Below are 22,908 nucleotides of genomic sequence, written 5' to 3'. Positions count from 1 at the left end.
AAGACAGCAGAAGTCAACTTAGCTGTCTCCACTTCTGGTCCCTGTGGCCTCACCTAGCTTGGTGCTTATAAGCACCCTCTTCCCAGATACTTCCTGTTACCTCAGAATAAGGATTCTATCTACCAAGTCTCACTGTGAAGAACTGGAAGCAAATATGTCTGGCTTCCCTTCCCCTGTGGTCTCCAGGCCAAGCAGGCAACTCCTTCAGTACAGAATGAAATCAGCAATAGACTCTATACCAATGAACAGGCATGGCTGTGTTCTGATAAAACTTTATTTACAAAAACAGATGGAGGGTCAGATATGGACTAGAGGCTTCAGGTGGGCCAGTCTAGACTCTAACACACGGTCATGCTCACAGCAATCAGATAGACACCCCCTTAACGTCTCTCCTAGGTGGGATGGTCAGGAGACATTCCCAATGAGCTGAGACTTGTTTTGCCTGAACCACAATCTTCTCTCTCTAATTCCTTGCAAAGAGTGCCAAAGTGAAAAAAGGCATTGCCATATTAAGAGAAAAATGGAGCCAGAGAGTTTCCTCAACCATCAACGAAGTTCTTGAATTGGGGCCAAAGAACACAAAAGGCCCCGTTTCTGAGTTTGGGGAAGTGAAATATTTTCACATGCCAAAATGAACTACAGTCAGAAACAGTAAGGAGCCATGCCGCCATTTGCTTTTGGACAGAGCTGGCACTGCAGAACAAAAGCCACCCTCCGCGTCCCGTCTGCACTTCTTTCCACATGAAATATTGATGCTCTCCTTTCTAAAAAAAAAGGTAAATATCAATCCAGTAATGGGAGCCTTGCCATAGCAACAGGCTCTGTGGCATCTTTGGCAACTGCAGCGGAAGTCCTCCTAGTTTTGGGAGAGAAGGCCACAGAAAAGAGCAGCAAGAGGAGGCACAGAAAAGCCTCCAAAATGGAAAAAACACAAAGGACAGAGAGGAAGGTTCCGGGGCGGTGTGTGTCTACGCCAGGCTCCGGTTTACTTTATGAGAAGGGGGAGAGCATCCAGAGGATGCATGGCCTTTGGTTATCTGATTCGCTCTGGGAAGAGCCCAGGGGCTTAGTCAGCATCCTCAGACAATCAGGTGGCCTGAGGAGAACCCATGTGAGTCACACCCAGCTCCAGTCCGCTCCGCCTCCCTGGCTCCTGCCTCATCCCCAGAGACTGCCTGGGCCTTCCTCACTCGGATCACCAGTGGCCGGCTCTCCACACACAGGGCCAAATTATGAGAGGTTTAGATATGAACGCCCCAGCCTCCAGTGACCCTGCTCTGAACTCCATGATCAAGCCTTAGCCTTCAGGCCCTGTCAGCAGGCTCAGCAGTAAGAGGACCCTCAGCAAACAACACCAACCAGTACCCAGAGGCTAAGCCCCAGCCACTTCAAACAGGACTGTGGGACTGGTGGGCCAAAGGTGGCTGGGCACCATTGTAGGCCTTGGCGGGGGAGGAAGAAAACGACCTCAAGCCTGGATAAATGCTGAGTCCAAATATTTACCTGGTGGTTGGCGTCAGGGAAAAGAACCCACAGGAAGCTTCATTGCCTCATCAGCACTCTGAGGTACCAAGACCACAGGCTCAGTGTAGCCCTGGCGCAGGCTATATCCAGCCAAACTCCAAAACCAGGAGGCTGGAGACAAGAGTGTGCAGTCGGCCTGCCGCACAGTCCTCCTCATCTGAAACTGGTTCAGAAGAGCTAGGTACTAGCCTGTGGCGTCTCTCCTAATCCATCTCACTTGGGAGTTGCGGACCTGGTTTTTCTCTGAGCAGATGCTGTTGTCTTAGTTAAGGTGACTATTGCTGTGATGGAACACCATGACAAAAAGCAAGTTGGGGAGGAAAAGGATTATTTGGCTTACACCTCCATATTGCTGTTTCTCATCAAAGGAAGTCAGGATGGGAACTCAAAATGGCAGGATCCTGGAGGCAGGAGCTGATGCAGAGGCCATGGAAGGGTGCTGCTCACTGGCTCACTCCCCCCCCATCCCCCCCACCCCCCCCACCCCCGCTTGCTCAGCCTGCTTTCTTACAGAACCCAGGACCACCAGCCCAGGGATGGCCTCACCCACAATGGGCTGGGGATCAGTCCCTAATTAAGAAAATGCCTTACAGCTGGATCTTGTGGAGGCATTTTCTCAATTAAGATTCCCTCCTTCCAGATATCACTAGCTTGTGTGTTGACACAAAACTAGCCAGCAGAGCTGTCCAACACCCGTGACCTGACCTGAAGGCCAAAGGAAATGTGTTCCTCATGCTCAAGCAGGAGAAAGCTGAGTCTGGAAACGAAGAGCTGAGGAGATGGTTCCATCAGTCAAGTGCTCGCTGAGCAAGCAAGAGGACTCGAGTTCAAGCCTCCGAACCTACAAGACAGCCGGGCAGCGAGCGGCACACCTGTGATCCCAGCACTGAGCAGAGACAGAGAAATCAAAACCGAGTGAAACTAGGCACAGGGTTACATGCCTGGATCTTAGGTATTTGGGACGCTGAAACGGGAAGATCACTTGGGCCCAGCAGTTTGAGGCTAGTCTGAGCAATATATTAAGCACACGCACACTCCCCAAAAAATGATGGGAAATTAAACTATAAATAGCAACCAATTTCTATTTAAATGAGGAAGGGACAGCAAATACAGAATGTATGGAGTCTTGAGTCTTGTCCCTCCCGTGATGGGGGATGCATGCTGAGGGGACGACTCTGTGCAGTGAGTCAGACAAGGATGTCCCTGGGGTCTAAAGCAGGATGTGATCCAACACTGAAGGACAGAAATGCTGAAAGGAAGGCCAGAGAGAGAGAAAAATGCTCCAAGCCCCAGGGGACCTGAGGAGATGGAGAGGGGAGCAGGAGGATGAGAAAGGGGCGCCAGATCAAGTCAGGTGACCCCAGGAAGGAGTTCCGGATACAGAGGGTTTGCGTGGGACGGGCAGGACAGCGTCCAAAGGAATCGGCACAGCTGGAAAAACAGCTGTGTGGCAACAGGCACTTTCCCTCCTACCTTAACACTTGCCCGTGTTTCTGCCCACGCCCCGGCTCCAGCCTGAAGACACCCGATTGGTTCACTTTTTATGTCTCTCCCTATCTCTTATGGCTCCACCCTCCTCTTGGACTGCTCAGGAAAAAAAAAAGACAAAACGACGACAACAACAACAACAACAAAACAACAACCAAAAGCTGCCTTTGGATAAAAGTTAAAAATATTCTGTACACACGGCCAGTGGCTCGTGTTGAACACATTTGGAAGTAGTTTGTATCCTAAGCTGAACTAGTTTGCCCTCAAAGCTGCTTCCCATTAAAATGTTTACATGGGCGATCCCCATCCCGCCATCTCCAGACCAACACGGATCCCATTGAGGACCCCTAGTTTCAGCTCTGGGACAGGAGCATCCCATGAGGCTCAAGGGAAGATCCAACAGGGGTCACCCTCTCTCCTCCAAGGGGCGGCTCAGTAGCCCCGCCCACAAAGGGCTTCCCTTGTGAGCCTTTCCCACGAAGTCCTTTAGGGTCTCAAAATGTAGCAAGCAGAGCAAATGCACATTATGTCGGCTCAGCAGAGAGAAACAAAAGAGTCTTTTGGTCACAAGCCCAGAAACCTCTCTGGCAACTGCAAGCCAAGCAGCTTCAAGCCCTTAGAGATGGGAGGCGCACTCTGAGAGGGAGGAAGTGGAGGAGCTCTGGCCGGGCCTAGGCTGTAGCAGTGGCTACAATGGCCTTAGTGGAGGAGCTCGGGCAGGCCTGCGCTATAGCGCTGTCCTTCCTGTGAGCAGCATGCGACAACAGTTAGCAGTTTGATGGAGCAGCACGTGCTCACCCTACTTGGGCCGTGGGGGTTGAGGCTCCTCAACTCACAGTCACTCCCAGGCTCTCCAAAGGTGGAGGAGCCGATCCACTGAAAGATAGGATGGCTCGCGCACCTCAACATAAAAAGGAAGATGCAGCCAGGCAGTGGTGGCACACGCCTTCAGCACTCAGGAAGCAGAGGCAGGCAGATCTCTGTGCGTTCGAGGCCAGCCTGGTCTACAAGAGCTAGTTCCAGGACGGGCTCCAAAGCTACAGAGAAACCCTGTCTTGAAATGTCCATTGCACCTTCCATTTCGTGAAACGCATGTTCAAAGCTGACAATTCCAGTGTGAGTCATAGAGAACCCCTTCAAGCAAACTCATGATGCTGATGAGAAACCTGGCCCAGATGACCAGCCCTTGAATTAGTCACTAGATTCGTGCATGTGGTACATGGCCCAACACCAGCTTCACTGGGCTGCTCTTCAATGGCTCTGGGGAGGTGACAAAGCATCCTGGGGGGTGACTTTCCTGCCTGAAGCCCAGGCTTAACCTCGAACTTGATGCTTAACGGAGGCTGTCCTTAAGCCCAGATCGTGTTGCCTTCCATCCCCCTCCTCAAATGCTGGAACTGGAGGTGTGCACCACCTCACCCACTATCCTAGTCTGTCTTCTCCCCCCTTCCCTGACCTGTTTCTTTGTTGTTGCCTAAGAGGACGTGGTACCAAGCCAGCTCTGCTCCCATCCGCTGCCTACCACGCCTTGATCACATCGCATCACACATAAGGGGTAAATTCTGCCGGAACTCGGTTCACCTGGGTGGCCAGTTCCTTTCCAACCAAGCTTTGTTACAAGCCAGGCTAGACTCTCCCCAGAAATAACTCTCATCAGAACAGACAAACATAAATGGGGTGGGGTGGGGTAGTCGGCAGGAATCAGGCTTTGATGTGGGTGTCTGCCTTTCATTTCCAATTCCATTTTCAAAAGCTACGTCAGTTCCATTTTACATTTCCAAATATTCGGTGTGGGGGGGCAGCACATGTCAACATCAGGCTTCTGGCTGAAGGACTAAACTCCTAGGGACGGCCTGAAAGCCTTCACACAGCTCCTCTGTTGAGAGCTCTCACATTCTGCCTGGACATGCCAGAGGTGACACGAGGCTCCTGTCTCCTTGTTGGCTCAGAATCAGAAAAGAATATCCCCGGGCTGGAAGCAGTCACGTGGCATGCACCCACGCATTCCGAACGTGAAATGACATGAGGAGACATCTCACACCCCACGCAGGCCAGGGTCCCGCCTGCAGACGGCCAGGAGGCCACCCAACGCTGTCTGTCTTCCGTGAACTCAGTGGGTCTGAAGGGTCTACATGTGGCCGCCGGCTGTGCTATTCTGGCCAGCCTCCTCTGGTGCCACCACCATATTCTAGACGCCTCGCCAGCAGCATTCCTAAATGGGAAATGTGCCAACCTATTTAAGGTTGTGCTGTCCCATCCCACGTAAAGGCCAGGCTCTGTCCCTGTGGCTATGGCTGCAGAGTTGGGTACTTGAACGTCTGCCCACTGGCTCCGAGGAGGCGGGGGTGATAAGGTACAGGTGCGTTCCCGGGACGTTTGTACTTCCTTTATAAAATAGGAATAACACAGCTACCCTGTGTATTAGAGAATCATTGGATGTGAAGGGCAGCGCCTGGCCCAATTAGCCTGGTGCCAACAAACACAGTTAGAAAGATGAACTGTTGATAGAAATTCCACAGTAACCTGGCAGAAATAACACCCCACGGTGACCTCACTAAAGTCGGTCACCCGCACGGGCACAGAGCCTGTACGGGCTACAGCCTTCAGTCTTGTCTTCACCACTCAGCCTCTGAGAAGGTAAGGGAATAGACAGGGTAGAGAGTGAATGTTTGGTCCTGTGGTTTTTCCGGAAGAATGCCTGATACTATTTTTAAAAGGATAAAAGAACCCAGCATCCTACTGCCCCAACAGTACACTGAGCCGCCTCTATCCAATAGTCCAGAGCGCACAGTAGGACTTCACCTAACTGGCATCCTACCTAACAGTCAGGTGAGAGTAAGAGCTTCACGATAAGACGCTACACTTCATTAGCTCCTAGACGGGTGTCTTTTCCTGCACCAATCACAAAATTCCCACTGACCCTCCTACCTTCTATCTGGAGAAGTTTCTGGGGACAGGAAGAAAGGAGAAACAAAGGTCACATCATTGTGTGGTCTGCATGAGGGGGCGTGGGAATTTTTGCTGGCCATCCAGTAAGACCTGGATTTAGTTTCAGGGCTGAAGACTTTGCTAAACAAGGGTGGGAGATGTGGCTCCTTTGACAGAGTAAGGCTTGCCTAGCTCTCACAAAGGTCTGGCTTGATTCACAACACTGTGTAAGCCTGGCGTGGTCGTGCATACCCATAATCCTCACAGATGGAAGGGAGAGGCAGGGAAGTCAAAGGTTCAAAGCCACCTACAAGTTATCAAAGGTGTTTGGAGGCAACCTGGGCTACATGAGATTTTGATGAGCAAAAATAAGTGCAAACAGAGTATCAAATATTTTTTTAAAAATCTATTTTCTTTTCCTTTTATTAAAAAAAAATGCCAAGCATGGTGGCATATTTCTTTAATCCCAGCACTCAGAAAGCTGAGGCAGGTGAATCTCTGTGAGTTTGAGGCTAGCCTGATCTACAAAGTGAGTCTAGGACAGTCAAGGCTACACAAAGAAATCCTATCTCAAAAAAAAAAAATCACACGAAAAATAAATTAGGTTTTTTTTTGTTTGTTTGTTTTTCAAGACAGGGTTTCTCTGTAGTTTTGGAGCCTGTCCTGGAATTAGCTCTTGTAGACCAGGCTGGTCTCTAACTCACAGAGATCCACCTGCCTCTGCCTCCCAAGTGCTGGGATTAAAGGCGTGTGACACCACTGCCCGGCTCGAAAAATAAATTAATTAAATAAAAAAATTAATTCAAGTAGGACTAGAAAGAATCTGAGCTATAAACATCCCGACCCCCAAGGCAATTTCACACACGCATTCCTCAAAGTGAGCTCACTCTTGCTACGTCTTAGTTTTACACCCTGGCCCTGCCTCAAAGTTAAGGGCTCATAGAAAACAATAATTTGGGCAGATATTGCGTTCCAGCCCTTTTGCAAGGGGCTATGTGCACATCAGCACATTAAAGATTCTAAAAGGCTCAAGGAAGAGATGTTAATTTTGTCTTAGGTTCCCAAAACCTTGAGCACAGAAAGTTTAGCAAGGAGCTAGAGAGATGATGACTCGGTAGCTAAAAGAACACACTGTTTTTGCAGAAACCCAGAGTCAGGTAACCCCGTAACTTCAGTTCCAGGGTACCCAGCTTCTCTAATTACATACTCACATACAAACACAACACATGGTTAAAAGTCATTCAAAAAAAAAACAACTTTTTAAATCCATTCCATACACGCTGAGAACCCAGGACACCCCCAGTTATGCATGTGGAGACAAACATCTCTGACACAGATGCCTCAACATCGGGGACAGAGTCTCTCTTCTCACCAGTTACCCATTAACTTCCTTAGAGTCTGGTTTTATGAAGAAAAAAAATGCTACTTTTAAAAACTCTACTATGTGACAGGGCTTGACTTTAATCCCAGCACTCAGGAGAAATCCCACCTCAAAAAAAAAAATTAAGAAACTAATTTAATTCAATTAAAAACCTCCGATCTGAGAGCCAGCTTCTTCCAGGAGCTTCCCGAGCCCCTTCTCTCCTGCTGCCTGGCCCTGTAGCTTCTGTGGTGTGGCTGCGTGCTCCAGGGTTACCAGAGAGCTCTGGTGTCCTCACCCTCTCCAGGTCTGGCATCTGAGAGCTGAGCTGGCCATGTGGGCTGGGGAGGCGCTGGGGCCTCAGGAGCTTCTCACCTGATGGTCAATTTTGATAAGGGCAATGTCTGCCTTTTCATCAACATCCTTGATCTTAGCTTCATAGGTAGCTCCGTTCTTCAGCTCAACCTTGACCCGATTTTTGTTGGTCACCACGTGAGCGTTTGTCACGATCAGTCCGTCCTCAGACACGATAAATCCAGACCCGCTAGCCACCGGCACCTCCCTCTTTGAAAATGGAAGCCTGAAACAGACATTAGTGAAGACTGAACACCTCTAAACACTCACACAAACCAGGAAATGACTTTGCAGGAGCAACCCACGCACATCTAGCAAGTGTTTAACGGTTTAAAAATAACATTAGGCTACTTTTTGGAATGAATCAAAAATTCCACTTAGAAAATATTCCCTGGGAATCTCTTCAGAGCTAGAAGTTAATAAAAGAAGGGCCAAGATTATAGATTTAAGTAGGAAAATTTTCCTAAGGCAGAGAACTCCATCATACTATAGGAATCTACCCAGCGACATTCCTAACACTTTAATGTGCGTCAAAAATAGCCATGTCACTAGTTAGTGACAGCTCCAGATGTTACGGGAAAGGGGAGGAGGCACTCTTTACTTGCGATACAGTTCAATGTGAACCACAGCAGGCGCGATCTTCTCCACCACGTCAGCAATAAAGTTGTATTTATGCCGCAAACTGTTGGGATCTTCCTGCCCTGGGAACAAAAGCAAAGACGAGGTAGTTTAGCGATGCTGGGCCTGTGCTCGGGCCTGGAACTCGATGTGGCTTAGCGGGAGACAAAATGCATGAAAGGATCAACACATACATACATACACACATACTCAGGCACACGAACTCATGCACATGCATGTGCTTCCACACAGATGCCTACACTCACACATTCAGAGCATGAGCATATGCACACATACATGCACATGCATAATCATACGCACATACACATTCGTATAATCATACACATGAACATATGTACAATGTACACATCACACACACATGCCCTCTGTGGAAGGGAAACAATTATCCCCTAGGCTAAGAACTGGGACCTTCCCAGTCCTCTTGTAACCCACCACAGCCGCATGTCCCCAGGGTTCCCCCATTCCAGGGCATCTGTAGATTATTCCTGTTCCACTAAGATCTGCAATACTCCAACCAGACGTAACTGGGCAAAGGGACATATGGGGACTAACTTCCCATACTGGAAGGGTACCTCCATAAACATGGAGCCCTCCAGTCCTCTCTTGTTCCCCCTCAGCCTGGTTCCCCTCCCTAAGCTGCTTGATACAGCCAAGAAATTTGATCTCCCTTCCCACGGTGTGATGTTCACAGTTTCAAGCAAAGGACTACAGCTTCCAGGGAGATTAACTAACTTGACAGATTTCACGACAGCAACATCTTAATACGCCTGCTTTCTAAGCCCTTTCACTTTCTACTTTCTTACAGACTTCAAAATAAGTATCATTACCATATTATATTTGGGGAAACTGAGGCAAGGATTCCTCCATGAATACTAAATGGTCTTAATAACAAAAATACACTACAGGGAAATCTGGGAAGCCGCCCCCCCCACACTCCATAGTTTCAACAAATCTACAGCTTTTCTGCTTCCACAATGACATACACTGATCTGCTTCTGCATGAGTCACTTTCTGTTGCTGTGATGAAGACACCATGGCAACTTATAGGAGGAAGAGTTACCAGAGCTTACATCCCCAGGAGGTAAGAGCCATCATGGTGGGGGGATGGCAGGGACAGAAAACCCAGAGCTCACATCTTCAACCACAAGCACACAGAGAGAAAACTGAGTGATGAGAGGCTATTCATCTCAAAGCCCACCCCCAGTGACGTACTTCCTCCAGCAAGGCTGCGCCACCAAGATCTTCCTAAGCAGTGCCACCAACTGGGAAGCAATGGCTGAAACACTGGAGCCGGTGGGTGGGTGGGTGGGTGGGTGGATCTTATTTAAACCACCGCAGCTCCTCTCCCTGGAATCTAGATAGCTGTGATCAGTGTGTCCCCTGAACACCCAAATAAAAGATGGAACTGTGGGAGTAGAAGATTCGCATTCCTTCTGCACAGAGTCTGGCAGCCATCACGGAGACACAGCTGTAAACAAGTGCATCTGGGCTTCCTGGGACCAGCTCCCTGGGCAAGGACCAAGTGGAGGTTTAACTCCAGCTGGCCGGCAACCAGAGGGCACGTGGTATTCTGCAAGCACCAGAAGCACAGCTTTGAGACGCCTGCCTTGAAGGATAACTAACTCGACTCGCCTTCTTTCAGATGTGCCGTGTTAGGGCGGAAGAAGATCTGCCCACAGAAATATGAACATAAATATGGGATCCTTCTTCAGGCTCAAATGGGCAGGTGCCTTGCTGATGCAAAGCAGGGAAAGTGGCTCCAAGGTCTGTCCACTGGAATTGCTACAAGAAGGACCAGACCCAGGGGCTCGAAAGCCTGAGACCCATCCTAAGTCCACACGGTAACTCCCATTCTCTCACCATTAGAATGGGGCCATTGCCGCTTGGATGAGGTGTGTGTGTGTGGTTTGTTCCTTAGAGTTCAAACCTCGAATGGAACAGTCAACCTGACGGGCATCAAGACAAAGAGCAGGTGGCTCTGGGAATGGATTCAGGGCTCTCCCACTCAGTAGATGAGGCAGAAGAAGGAGAGAGAGAGAGAGAGAGAGAGAGAGAGAGAGAGACAGAGACAGAGACAGAGACAGAGACAGAGACAGAGAGAGAATAGACACTGACAAGCCAGCTGCCAACTTCCACTGCTGTCCTTGGGTAGACATCCACATAGAAACTAAATGGAAGCAACTTAACACAGGAGTACCCACAATTGCTCAAAGACGGACAAAGCATCACGCCAAGGAGAAGAGTGGCTTCTGCACCTGCAGCCCCAGAGCATCTTTACATGTTAGCATGGTTAGAGGCCTGTTCCTCTCTCATTTAACTGAAGGGAGCTGCTGCTGCTGCCGCTGCCTCCTCCTGTCTACAGACACCTTGGTGGCCCTGCTGCTCTGATCTCCACTGCAGTCCTCTGTCCTCCTTGTAAAATGGTCATCCCAGACACACACACCCCACCCCATAGGTGAAGCCAGGTTGGCTCTGCCAGCACCTGCTCTCCCAGGGAACGCAGAGGGGCAGAGCACTGCTGCATCGAGACCTCACATGAAGGGAAGAATGCCAAACACTAGCTCTGCCCTCCGTTTGATGGCTCTGGGCATCATACCCACTACTGTCTGGCCTTGGTCACATCACCAGACTCTACTCCCCTAAGCTTAAGTCCTTTGTCAAAAGAAAAAAAAAAAACAAAAAACAAAAAACAAACAAAAAAAAACAAACAACAACAAAAAAAACCTTGTGAAGAGCCACAGAGCTCAGTGTTTGCTTCACAGAATAAGAATGTATGACCCCGTGCCCAGGAAGCGTTCGATGAAGCCACGGAATATAGTTTAAGGAGAGAATGGCTGTTCAAAAGGAGGCTCTGGGCAGTGGTGAGACTTCCCATCAGTGAAACAACAGGGACAGAGGAGGGAGGCAGAGGTGCAACCAATTAAAACTTGAGTGGGTCCGGAGCGCAACAGTCTCAGTGGCCAACCCTGCACTGGTCTGAAGGGTAGCCTGTGACGATAGCCTGCGCCTGTTTCCCAGCTCACACAGTCACCCCCACAGCTATGTGGAAGAGGGGCCAGCAGTTGGGTCAGTACCTCATCTCACCCCAACTGCAGCCCAGGTGGGCACTCAACCCCAACGGAGTGGCCCAAGCCACTCACCAGCACACCCTGAGGAGCATGACCCCACCACACCCTTTCTACACTGGAAGTCTGTGGGGCTGCGGTTGGCCCTTCCTGATTGTTCCATGGCAATACAGAGAAAGCAGAGAGCTGGAACGGGATGCCCTGTTCATTGTGGTGATGCCATCCTTGGAGTGGTGGTCCACACACAATGAGGCAAGGGAGGAAAATAAAAGGCACGGTGCTTGGAAGGGAAAACAAAAGAATTGCGTTCATTTGCACATGACATGATGGCCCCTCTAGAAAAGTCTTAGAAATATAAAAATAAAATTACTAGGATAAATGAGTTTCAGTGTCATAGGAAAACACATCAATATACACAAATAAATCATGACAAAGAAACTTTAAAATAGTGTAACAACATCAAAAGAATTAAAATACTTGGGGAAATATGTAACAAAGGTTTGTCCAAGAACTGTCCACTGAATGCTCCAAAACAGTGTCAAAGCAAATTAAATAAGACCTAAATAAATGCAGAGAGAGACTAGATTTGCAGTTAGGAGACTCAATGTTGCTACGTTTTCAATTCTTCCCAAGGGAAGGTACAGATTAAAACACACTACCCACAGAAAATCTCAGGAGTTTCCTACTTCAGAAATGTTGCTGACAGTAAAAGCCTGTAATATACATAGCAAGTCTGTAATATACATACATAGTGAGTCTCAGGAAGGAAAAGGCGAATGACTTACAACAGGACCTTGTTTTTAAAAAACAAAATCCTAAATAACCAGGATTAGCAAGCGGAAAGATGAATCACAGTGATTTACAGAGATAAATCTTTCCACTTGGCTAATAAATATTTAGTATTACTGGTTTTAACACAACAAATGGCCCATTAAGTACAGGCAACAATTTCTGATAGCTTTATGAGCTCATGGCTGCCAGGATTCAATCCCAAGAAAGAAAATGACCCATCTCTCTCTTTTATAAACTACCAGACACACTACTTCATAAATGTCGAATCCATCGTTCTGGGGTTTACATCTGTGTTAACCACTTTTTGTTTGTTTGTGTTTTTGACACAAGGTCTTTCTACATAGCTCCGGTTGTCCTGAAACTCAATTTGTAGATCAGGCTGGTCTCAAACTCAAAGAGATCCTCCTGCCTCTGCCTCTAGAGTGCTAGGATTAAAGGTGTGCGCCACCACGCCTGGCCTTTTTTATTCTTGTTTTTCTTTTAGTTTCCTTTGGGGGAGGTGGAGTTTAGCTACTCTCAACAACTTTCTTCTGTGAGGAAGGAGAGAAACACAGAATTTGGAGAAGTTTCCATACCCATTACAGAATGCTAACTGAAAACAAGTTCAGCCATCCGACCCTCTGCATGGTGGGGGATGGGTTCCAAGATCCTCATCTAATGCTTATGTTCCTTAAGTAAAGGGCATGGTGTTTTTCATGCAACTTACCACATCCTCCCATGCACGGTAAGTGGGTTCTAGAATATAATCACAGCTAATATGGTGTAAATGTCATGTAAACGGTTGCTATAATACTGTTTAAGGAATTTTCACAAGGTGGAAGCCTACACATGGGCAGTACAGATAGAAGCTTCTTCTGTGCATATAGGAAAACTAAATAAATATACATATATATAGTTTTGCATATAACTATATATAGTATATGCATATAAGAAAACTATATCTACATATTATGTATACACACACAGTGGGGAAGACACATAGGTGACAGTAGATAGGTGACAGACGATGATGACATCACGATAGTAATGTACCTCCGTGGGCAGAAGGCAGGACCAGCACATCAGACGCTTTGAAGATAAGAACAGAGTCAGAGGAACAAAGCCGAGATGAGCTCGGTGCCATGATTCTCAGTGTCTGGTCCAAGGCACCCCAGAGCATACGGCAAACCCACAGGATACTCCCCAGCCCTGGTGACAGCCGGTATCCAGTGGACACCTTATAAACGAGTTCCAGCTTGTTCAATTTCAAAACTATGTGTCACCACATGCCTTGGATCACCCTCTTTGCCCAGAAGGTGAGGCTGCAGGCACTCGCTTTGATAAAAGGAACAGACCACAGAAAATTTACTCAACACTGGACATGGTGGGAGGAGTACTCAATTGACTGTAGTCCCGACAAGGTCAAGGGGACACTAGTCTTATCTGGTTTCTTATTGTTTCGATAAATACCAAACCAAAAGCAACTAGAGGAGAAAATGATTTATTCCATCTTGTAGTTACAATCCATCACGCAGGGAAATCAGGGCAGGAACCCAAAGAGGAACCATGGGGAAACACCGCTGACTGGCACTAGTTTTCTGACACAGTCCAGGACCCCTTGCCTAGGAATGGTACTTCCCACAGTGGGCTGGGCCTTTCTATATTGATTACCAATCAAGAAAATGCCCCATAGAGCAATTTAATTAGCAATCACCCAAGTAAGACCCCCTCAGCCAACCCTGGGTCGAGTAAGTGGCTACCTGAAGAGTCACCAGAAGGGACAAATATCCCATTCATAAGAAATTGGTGTTATGAAATTGTGACTTCTACACTGTAAAGACACAAATAATTTGTTTGGACATCACTGCTCAACAAATGGAACTCTTGGGTATTCTTTCAGCCTGGGAATGCCATGAAAGATTTATTGTGACACAGCTGTCTTCTAGGAAGAAGGAAAGGAACACACGTTTCAGATACTGTCATAAGCCAGGAAAGTTTGGGAACCTCCAGTACCACTGAATCTCTACACCCGGTGTGGATGATGCAGAGCAGAGGCGACATAAGACGAAAGTCTCCCAAAAAGGGCCCCATGTACAAGGGGCTTTGGTTAGCCCCCAAGCCCAGGGCTGCGGGAAACTTGTCGAGGTAAAAGAGTTAATCGGCTGCAGTTGCTTGAGTTTTGTGGGTTGGACATGAAGGGTCCCCCTCGAGGCTCATCATGTGTTGGAGGTTTGTTCCCTAACTGGTGGTGGATCCAATCACTGAACGACTTTGACTTCACCAATGGACTAACCCACTAATGAAGTCATCATGCGGTGGCATCATTGGGAGGTAGCAGGAGATGCAAGGAGGTCACTGGACTGTATCTTTAGTTCTCCAGATCTTTCCTTTCCCCCTCTCCCCACCCCAACCCTCTTCTCAGCCAGCCTGAGATGAGCAGACTCTTCTGCCACCAGCTCCTGCAAGTGTCTCGCAAGCCCACTGAAACGGAGCCAGGTAATCGTAAATCTTTCCTCTCTTGGCACTGGGGATGTAACTCAGCCTGCAGACTGCTTGCCTAATGTGAAGGAAGAAGCCCTAGGTTACTGGGTGCAGTAGCTGGTAGCATTCCAGGCAGGCAGGAGGACCAGAAAACTCAAAGTCATCCTTGGCTACAGGACTGAGTTCAGCGCCAGCTTGAGATTCCTAAGTTCTTGTCTAAAAAACAAAACAGAACAGAAACCGCTCTCCTCCCTTAAGTTTGTTCATATCAAGTATTTGTCACGGTGACCAAAAGCCAACAGAGATGTCACAGAGCCTGTCCTTCCTTCTGTTACGCGGCAGCTATCCTAGGTGACAGACTGCACAGAGAGCATGACCGCCCAAAGCCAAGGTCTCTGTTATCATCTGCTCACACTTGCTTAGCCAACAGCAGGGGGCCGGTGCCTGGCAATAGCTCCAAGTGGCTCTTCCTGTGTTTTGGAATCTTCTAAGAATCCTAGGGCCCTCCCTCTCAGTCCCCAAAGCACGGCTCTCCACTCCAGCCCTCTGTACTCACACCCTTTTTGCTCCCTGCCTACAGGAAGGTAGTGTATTCTTTATTCTTCCCTATAACTAGTCAAATCCCACCCAGCCTTCAATTTTGGCAGTAAAATACTAGGCAAGACTAGCCAATAAGACTATGTGCTTGAGCACAATGCTAGACACAGATGTTTCCTCTAGTTTCTCCTCAAAGCCTTCAGGGTGACTCTTATGCCTGAATCTATACAGAAGGAGAGTGTGTTTTTGTTCAGAGCCCTGGAACAGGATTAAGGATGTAGTTCAGTTGAGAAGAGTGTTTGCCTAGTATGCAGGAAGCCATGGGTCCGGTCCCTGGTACCACATATTAATCCAGGCACGGCAGAACCACATCGGTAATCCCAGCACTCAGAAGATGAGGACCGGAGGATCTGAAGTCCAAGGTCATCCTTGACTGCCTATCTGTCAAGTTCCAGGCCAGCCTGGACTACAGGAGAACCCCTATGCCTTCTCCTCATCTCCCCCTGCAAAAAAAGCCTCAGAGTTGGTGAGCAGCAGAGCAGGAGACTGAGCCATGCGCAGAGGCTCCCCGATTGATCTCTGCGTTCTGTATTTGTAGCCTCCCTTCTCAGCCCCAGCTCTTTCAGCCCCTTACAGCCACACCACTGTGGGAACCCAATTCACACTTCTGAATCAGGAGAGCGGGGCCAGGATGCAAGTCCAACAGTCCAACCTTCGCTTCCAGCAAGAACAATCCCGCCATCTAATTTCTCCGCTGAGTTGATAAGTCCAGCTACTTTGGAAAACAGAACACAGTGTGTTCAAGGGAAAAGAAATGAATCCTCCTTTATCCCAGGGAACAGCTTGTTCCCCAAATTCAAATCAGTTGCAAGGACAGACTGATCAAACCCGTGGCATTTTAATGCACTGCCCTACATTCAGCACTAGCTGCGTCGTCTGCAGGACCCGGGGCAAGATGAAAATGAAGCTTTTGTTCCAAAGATTAGGAATCTCAAGGCAGGGCCTGCAGAGCATTAAACAGGTGGGGCCCTTCTGACTATAGCTACGGGGCCCTGTGGGACTAGACAGGTCCATGCCCAAAGAAGTCGGTTTGCCAACATTTCAAGTGCATCTGACTTTTAAAGCCATGCTAGAGGCATGGTTCTACTCTGTGGAGCCAAGGAGCCCATGGACCCTCTAGGAGCTCACACAGCATCCACCTGCTGGGAGCACTGACCATCTGTCTACAGGGGTTCCCACAGCATCCATCTGCTGGGAGCACTGACCATCTACTGGGGCTCACACAGCATCCATCTGCTGGGAGCACTGACCATCTTTCTACAGGGGCTCACACAGCATCCATATGCTGGGAGACTAGGAACTTTCCTTGTCCATGGTGATCTGCAATGTCATGACAGTATGCACAGGCAGAGGCAAACTATACAACCACAGACAGGGGGACCGTCAGGCTGGGGCTCCTCTTCACAGTGACAGAGTCCTGCTGGGTGGCCTCTATGGTCCCAACTAGCTCTCATATCAATTTCCCCCTAATTTCTTCAACTCCAAATACTAGCACAGGCGGTTATACCTGATTTCACGTCTCAAAGACTGCAAATAAAGAGTGTGGGTCACTGCGGCAGAAGCCAGGTCTCAAGGGAAGGAAGAAGATGAAAATACTCAAGGGTCATGCCAGGGCATGCTCAGTAGGAGACCAAGGAGACAAAAGGGGCTTGACAGGCCCTTAAAGGGAAAACATGCCTTCCTCCCTGGCATTTCAGGTTCAGATTGGCTTCCTTCTGCCATGTAGGCCTGGCCAAGTAACACAAGTCATTTCAAGGCAAGAACCTAAAATGCCTTGCAAGAAGTTGGAGAGGAAGGCCCGTGAGAAAGGTGTTCATTCCCACTTGAGGGGCCTTGACCACCTTGATCCTTTGACAACCTGAGACCGAGAAGCTATCATCTTAGGAGATTGGCTGCTGGGAGCCCCGAAGTCCTACTCATGAATCTGGAAAAAGAGTCTTCCCCAGGCTCCCGCAGACACAAGTAGGCATTCTCCCCCTGGCAAGGCAGTTATAAACAACACAGGCAAACACGGCCAGCACCCTGCGGGTGTGGAGGAAACCAGGTGTGATCTTTGGGAAAGGTCCAGTGTGCGAAGGGGTAGGACACACACCTCAGCTGTCACCAGCACCTTCCCACAGTCAATAGTCACCATGTGAGGTCCAGCTTCAGGCACCGCAGCCTTCAAATGCCAGCAGATCTGAAATACAGACGATCCCCCTGCTGAGAACCTACAGCCAACTGGGTACACACTGCGCATGTCCTCTTCTTCATCTTTGGGCTGTCCCAGAGCCACATGTTGTCTTTGATATTTGGGTCAGTCTGAAGCATGACCCAAAGACGAGTAACTACAAATAGTTTGCTAGCTACCTCGCTCAGGAGAAAAGCTCACTGCTCTCCAGGGGCCCATCTGCAAGGGCTCCCACCCACCCCACTCACTGGGTAGCATCTGTGCAGGAGTCCACAGCAGAGCAGGGCAGCTGGGGGCTGGAGTGCAGCTTCAGCCAAGGCCCCAGCACTCCTAGCTCAAGCCAAAGCCCTCATACATGCTCACTCTCCCTCCCCGCTCTCTCTGTTAGTCTGAACACGCACATGCTTACATGGCACAGAGGCTAGAGGTGAGACCCGGATGTTATCCCTCAGAACAGCCATCGCCTTGTTATTTGTTTGTTTCTGGAGATGGGGGTCTCTCACTGTGACCTAGGGCTTGCCAATTTTGCTAGGTTGGCTGGCCTATCCTGTCTCCACCTCCCCAATGCTGGGATTACAAGCACATGACGCCCGCCCTGCCTGGCTGGTACTGAGAGTCAGCTTGGGTCTTTAGTCTTGCCTGGCAAGCACCTTTCTGCTCACACGCTTCACTGCTCGGAGTGGACAGACACTAAATGATACACAACACAGCAGCAAGAAGGAGCAGCCAGCAGGATCAAGGCAGCTAACACCACTGCCGGAAACAGCTAGTCCCTGTAAGGAAGAAGAAAGCACCTGGAACAGCCTTGTGCAGCACACTGAGTCCACACCTTGGGACTTTCCTTGTCAGGATGGAAACGCAGGCAGCTGAGACCCAAGGCAGGTGTGGGTGGCGTGTTGAGACAGGACTAGAACCTGCAGCTGGGGAGGGAGGGGTGTGTGCTGCAAAACCAGGGAGGGGAACAGATGGGAAGGAGCGAGCTGTACAGTCATGGAGGGGACAGATGACTTGTCCCCAGGAAAAGCTCCCTTTGTGAGAGTTCTTGCTGAATTTGAGAACGGCCTGAGAGGTCAAGGGTGAAAGCCCAGGCGAGCAGAGGGGGAGGAGGGCTAGAAAGCCCCAAGGAAAGAGGCAAGGGCCTAAGGGGAACGTGCAGGGCTCCACCTCTGACAGTGAACTTGGATTGCTTTCTCTGAGGATCAGGGATAGCTGTAGGCTGGATCAGGTATAAAGTGAGCAGGACATGGGGTTTCCTATTCTAAGCAGATGCGCCTGGAGGTAAGGGGGAGAAAAGGTATACGCCGCCAGCAACCACAGCAAAGACATCCCACCAGGCTCACAAGCCCCATCCTCAGTCTGGATAACTGGGTTCTGCATGTCCCACTCCGTTGAATTCCAATGTCAGCAGCAGCCAGCATGGCCCCAGTGCTGGGTCTGAGTTGGAAAGGCCATGGAAACAGAAGACCTTGAACATTCCGGGAAACCAGAACCCCTTTTCTGAGCAGTGCTGTGACTGTAAATTTCAGGGTTTTGAGCATGGGATCCAGGCAAGAGCAGGGAGGCCTGGGCAGAGAAAGGGGCACAAAGGGCAAGGCTGAGCGGCAGAGACAAGCAGAGGAGGTCTAAGATTAACCTGAAAACAAACCCCTGTGCCATCATCTGGTATCGCCTGCAAGCGGAAGATGGGAACAATAAACACTCGGTCCTTGGTGTCCTGGGTGTGCAGCTCATGCAATGAGTATTTTGCCATTTTCTTTTCCCCCCTTTTTTTTGGGGTGGGGGGCGGCAGACACTCAAGGTCTCACTACTTAGACCAGGCTGATTTGTGGCAATGCTCTTGCCTCTCCCTCCCGAATACTAGGGTGACATCTGTGTGCAGCCATACCTGGTTCCGATATTTCTTTTTTATGATTAAAACTTGGAGGCGAGGGCACTAGGGAGGTGGCACCTTTGACAGTGTCTGCAATGCACGAAGTCTTGGGTTAAATCCCCAGTAGAAGAGAGGGCACACATCTGTAATCCTAGCACTCGGGAGGTAGGTGCAGGAAGATCAAAAATTCAAGGTCACCCTTGAATAGAGAATTCACAGACAACCTGGATACAGGAGACCCTGACAAAATAATAAAAAAAATAATAATAATAATAATAATAATAATAACAATAAATGGACTCTGCCCCTGTCTTTTGCATAAAATTCCAGAGAGTTTCCTGTGACCTCTTTCTTTCCTCCTGGTGAATAAAGAAGGAAGGAGGAGGTGGAGCCAGGGAGCCTAGCCTTGATTTCCAGCCCACACTGGCACTTCCAAGCCTTGGCAGCCCCTCTTTCCGGTACAGTCTCCCAGACGGCTCCACGTGGGAAAAGCTTGCCCTATGCCAGACCTCAGGCTGGGGGTGGTGCAAGAGACAGCCTGCAGGGGCCGGGGCAAGGCTGCGGTGCCAGGTGTCCAGACACTCACAGCAGGTGAAGAAAAGGGGGCTGGATCACCCAAACAAGTCTGAGGCTGTCTTCCTCAACTGACCACATGAGGACCCAACTGGGGGCACCTGGCCAGCTGGCCTGCAGCCCCTAACTGTTGTGTTGTGACTCACGAGTCGACCTAATTCTGTAGTCTTGGCGGTCCTGGGAAAAGGTGCCTTTTACAGAGGCATGTATCGATGCAGATTGACGTGTTCATTGAAAATTTACTTTTCTGTCTCAAGGGCAAGAGAAAATAAAATGAGAGGAACCTTACTGGCATGCCCGAGGTGACTGCTTGGGGCTGGTTGTCTTTTTTCGACGGCTCAGAATGCCCAGCGTGTGTCTATTATTAACTGCAGGGACAAAGCTGACAGCTCAGGCCACACCACCTCCCTCCACTTTCCCCTGATAAGCATCTGGCTCCAGTCCCGACCTTCACAGATTTCTTGGCTGAGCCTTCTTCCTGCTAGATTCCTCTAGTTGTTTTGTCTGGGGCTGCCTGGCTGTGCAGTTGCTGAAACTCCAGCCTCCAGGGCAGGGCTGGAAGGTGGGGCCCAGGAACTGCACCTCTGGAGTCAGGAGAGCTGAGGCTAGAGCCAAGAGATGGGACTTCTCATCTCAGAGAAGTGAGCTGGCGCCCGATGGAACCTAAGAGAAGCACCGATGCCCAGTTGCCAATGGGCCGTGGCTCCCGTGGACAAGCCAAACAGCAGGGGGTGCTTATAAACCCAAAACATACACCAGAAGGAAACGATGTCTCAAACAAGACATGAAAAGGGGAGCCTGAAACAAGGCACGTCTTCTTTCTAGGCCTCAGTTACCTTGTCCATTAGACGAGGGACGAGGCTAGACCATTTCTGACATCCTTTCTATAACTACAAAGAAAGTAGTTATAGACTTAATAAATCTGAAACTTACGCTTCCTGATCTTTTCAGTGTGGGATTCTCAACCTTATAATTCTGGCTTCCTGTGGTTCGGGTACCAGTCTCCTCCCAAAGAACCACGGAATACATTAATGCCGCCTGAGCAGTTTAAACTTTCAGGCCTGGGATTTACGAGTTCCCCAGCAGGGAGAGATGGCTTCTCCATAACCACACAATGGAAAGATTTTTTTTTCAGTCGTGAAATGATGGTACAATGGCAACTGACAGAGGCCAGTCCCAGCGGATCGTGTGATAGGACCCCACTAACAGAAAATATCTTGAAAAAGTGACTCCCCAGATATAGGAAGTAGACTGGTAGCTGGCTCCGCCCAGGCCAAGCACTTATGGGGTGCCGGCGAAGGACTGCTGTGCTTATTCCAGAGGTGACGGGAACTCTCTGTGTTGTGGGAACTGAACAGAGCCGCTGCCTCTGGGGGAGATGTGAGGATGAATAGTTGCTTGTTTTCTCGAAGTACTGTGACCTTGAAGAATCCTTGCGGTAACCTGTAAAGAATCTTTGTGGAAAACAGCGATCGTTTTCCGTGATTCGTTGAACTGTTTCACTGAAGGGGCACTGCAGCCATCCCATGACTTTGGTCACGAGACCCCTCCGGCACCTGAGGCGCTCAGATTACTGTGTGCTACCAGCGACACACAGTGAAGGACTAGAGTCATGAGAGCATGTGCTGCTATAGGGAGACATGCAGATTAGATCAGGAGCCTTGGTATGAGGAAACACTTTACCAAAAGACAACTTTGGGCATAACCATCAATAACTCCCCCTTTGTACGGCTGCGCGGGGTTCAATCCATCACAGTGGTTGCACTGTCCTGCTGCCGCGTAGGCCTTAAAATTTCATCTTGGAGTGATTTCTTTCTTCGACTGATGCTTGCTACACAGAACCCCCCAGAGAGTTCTGGAACTAGGAGCTCTAAGGACATATGAAAACCCTTTGAAATGTTGTCATTAAAATGAAAATTAATAATGTTCTGTTTTTATAAACTATGAAGCTGAATTTATGGGGCTCACATTACACTCCTTCATGTGTCCAAAACATTTGAATAAACACATTCTCCGATTTTCAAAACAGAAACAGACTGGCCTTAATCCACATCCTGGAAAGAGCTGGCATCTGGAAGGTTCCATGTAGTGAGCCCTGAGCCGGGCATCTGGGGACTCGCATTTTCTGTCATACACTGGACTAATGCCCTTGGAGCTTTGTATACCCTCACTGTCCCAGGCTCCTCCCCCTCAGGTGATGAACACAGGCGGTAAACCAGATGACTGACGTGACAGTCACAAGTCCTTTCTAGATGGTCCATGATCCCAAGTCACCTACCCCAGGTAAATGGAAATGTCTAACGTGCTCACTCATTCCACCCCAAACAGGGCTTCCCCTTACAGGAGGTGAGCTTGAAGGTACCCGACAGGCAACAGGAAAACCTGCTGACTTGGACAGTATAGCTGGCTTTGAACCAACATCTGCCATTTATCATGACGGATTTCCTTTGAGGGGATTTTTTTTATTGACTTTCTTGTGACTTGAGAGACTGACATTCCAGAGCTGGGCTGGGAAGAGAGCTCAGGCAGTGAAGTGCTTAAGCACCGAGGACCTGGGTTCAATTCCCAGAATCCACAAGAAGCCTATACAGAGGCAGGTGCTTGTAATCCCAGCACGGGAGGGTCAAACAAATGCACTCATGGCAAGCTCCAGGCCAATGAGACCCAGGTCTCAAAACAAAACAAAAACAAAAACAAAAAAAACAAAAACAAAAACCATGGTAGCCAGCATCTAGGAATGACAGCAGAGGTTAACCCCTGGATTCTGGACCCCCACAAATAGGTGTGCAAACGTGTACCCCTAGACACATATTCATATTCTCCCCCAACACATAAGAAAGAAAGAAAGAAAGAAAGAAAGAAAGAAAGAAAGAAAGAGAAGGAAAGAAAGGAAGGAAGGAAAAGGAAAGAAAGAAAGAGAGAGAGAGAGAGAGAAGGAAGGAAGGAAGGAAGGAAGGAAGGAAGGAAGGAAGGAAGAAAGAAAGAAAGAAAGAAAGAANAAAGGAAGGAAGGAAGGAAGGAAGGAAGGAAGGAAGGAAGGAAGGAAGGAAGGAAGAAAGTCCATCACTGGTGAATACTGTAGCAACCC

The 22,908-nt window shown here is 49.0% G+C and overlaps 1 protein-coding gene across 1 annotated transcript in view; it reads right to left on the bottom strand.

The window, feature by feature from the left end:
• Window positions 1-22,908, bottom strand: part of Htra1 (HtrA serine peptidase 1) — a 50,413-nt gene that overhangs the window by 16,621 nt on the left and 10,884 nt on the right. Inside the window, exons 2-3 of the mRNA XM_050166033.1 lie at window positions 8,256-8,355; window positions 7,676-7,880 (exon numbers count right to left, since the gene is read on the bottom strand). Coding sequence (XP_050021990.1) covers window positions 7,676-7,880; window positions 8,256-8,355 — 305 coding nt within the window. The remainder of the gene's footprint in view (window positions 1-7,675; window positions 7,881-8,255; window positions 8,356-22,908) is intronic.

Source organism: Alexandromys fortis, unplaced genomic scaffold, assembly GCF_014885135.2.
Source record: "Alexandromys fortis isolate MF-2015 unplaced genomic scaffold, M_Fortis_MF-2015_v1.1 scaffold_146, whole genome shotgun sequence".
NCBI classification, from domain to species: domain Eukaryota; kingdom Metazoa; phylum Chordata; class Mammalia; order Rodentia; family Cricetidae; genus Alexandromys; species Alexandromys fortis.
The sequence above is the reverse complement of the archived record's forward strand: the minus strand, read 5'-3'. Positions and strand labels throughout refer to the sequence as shown.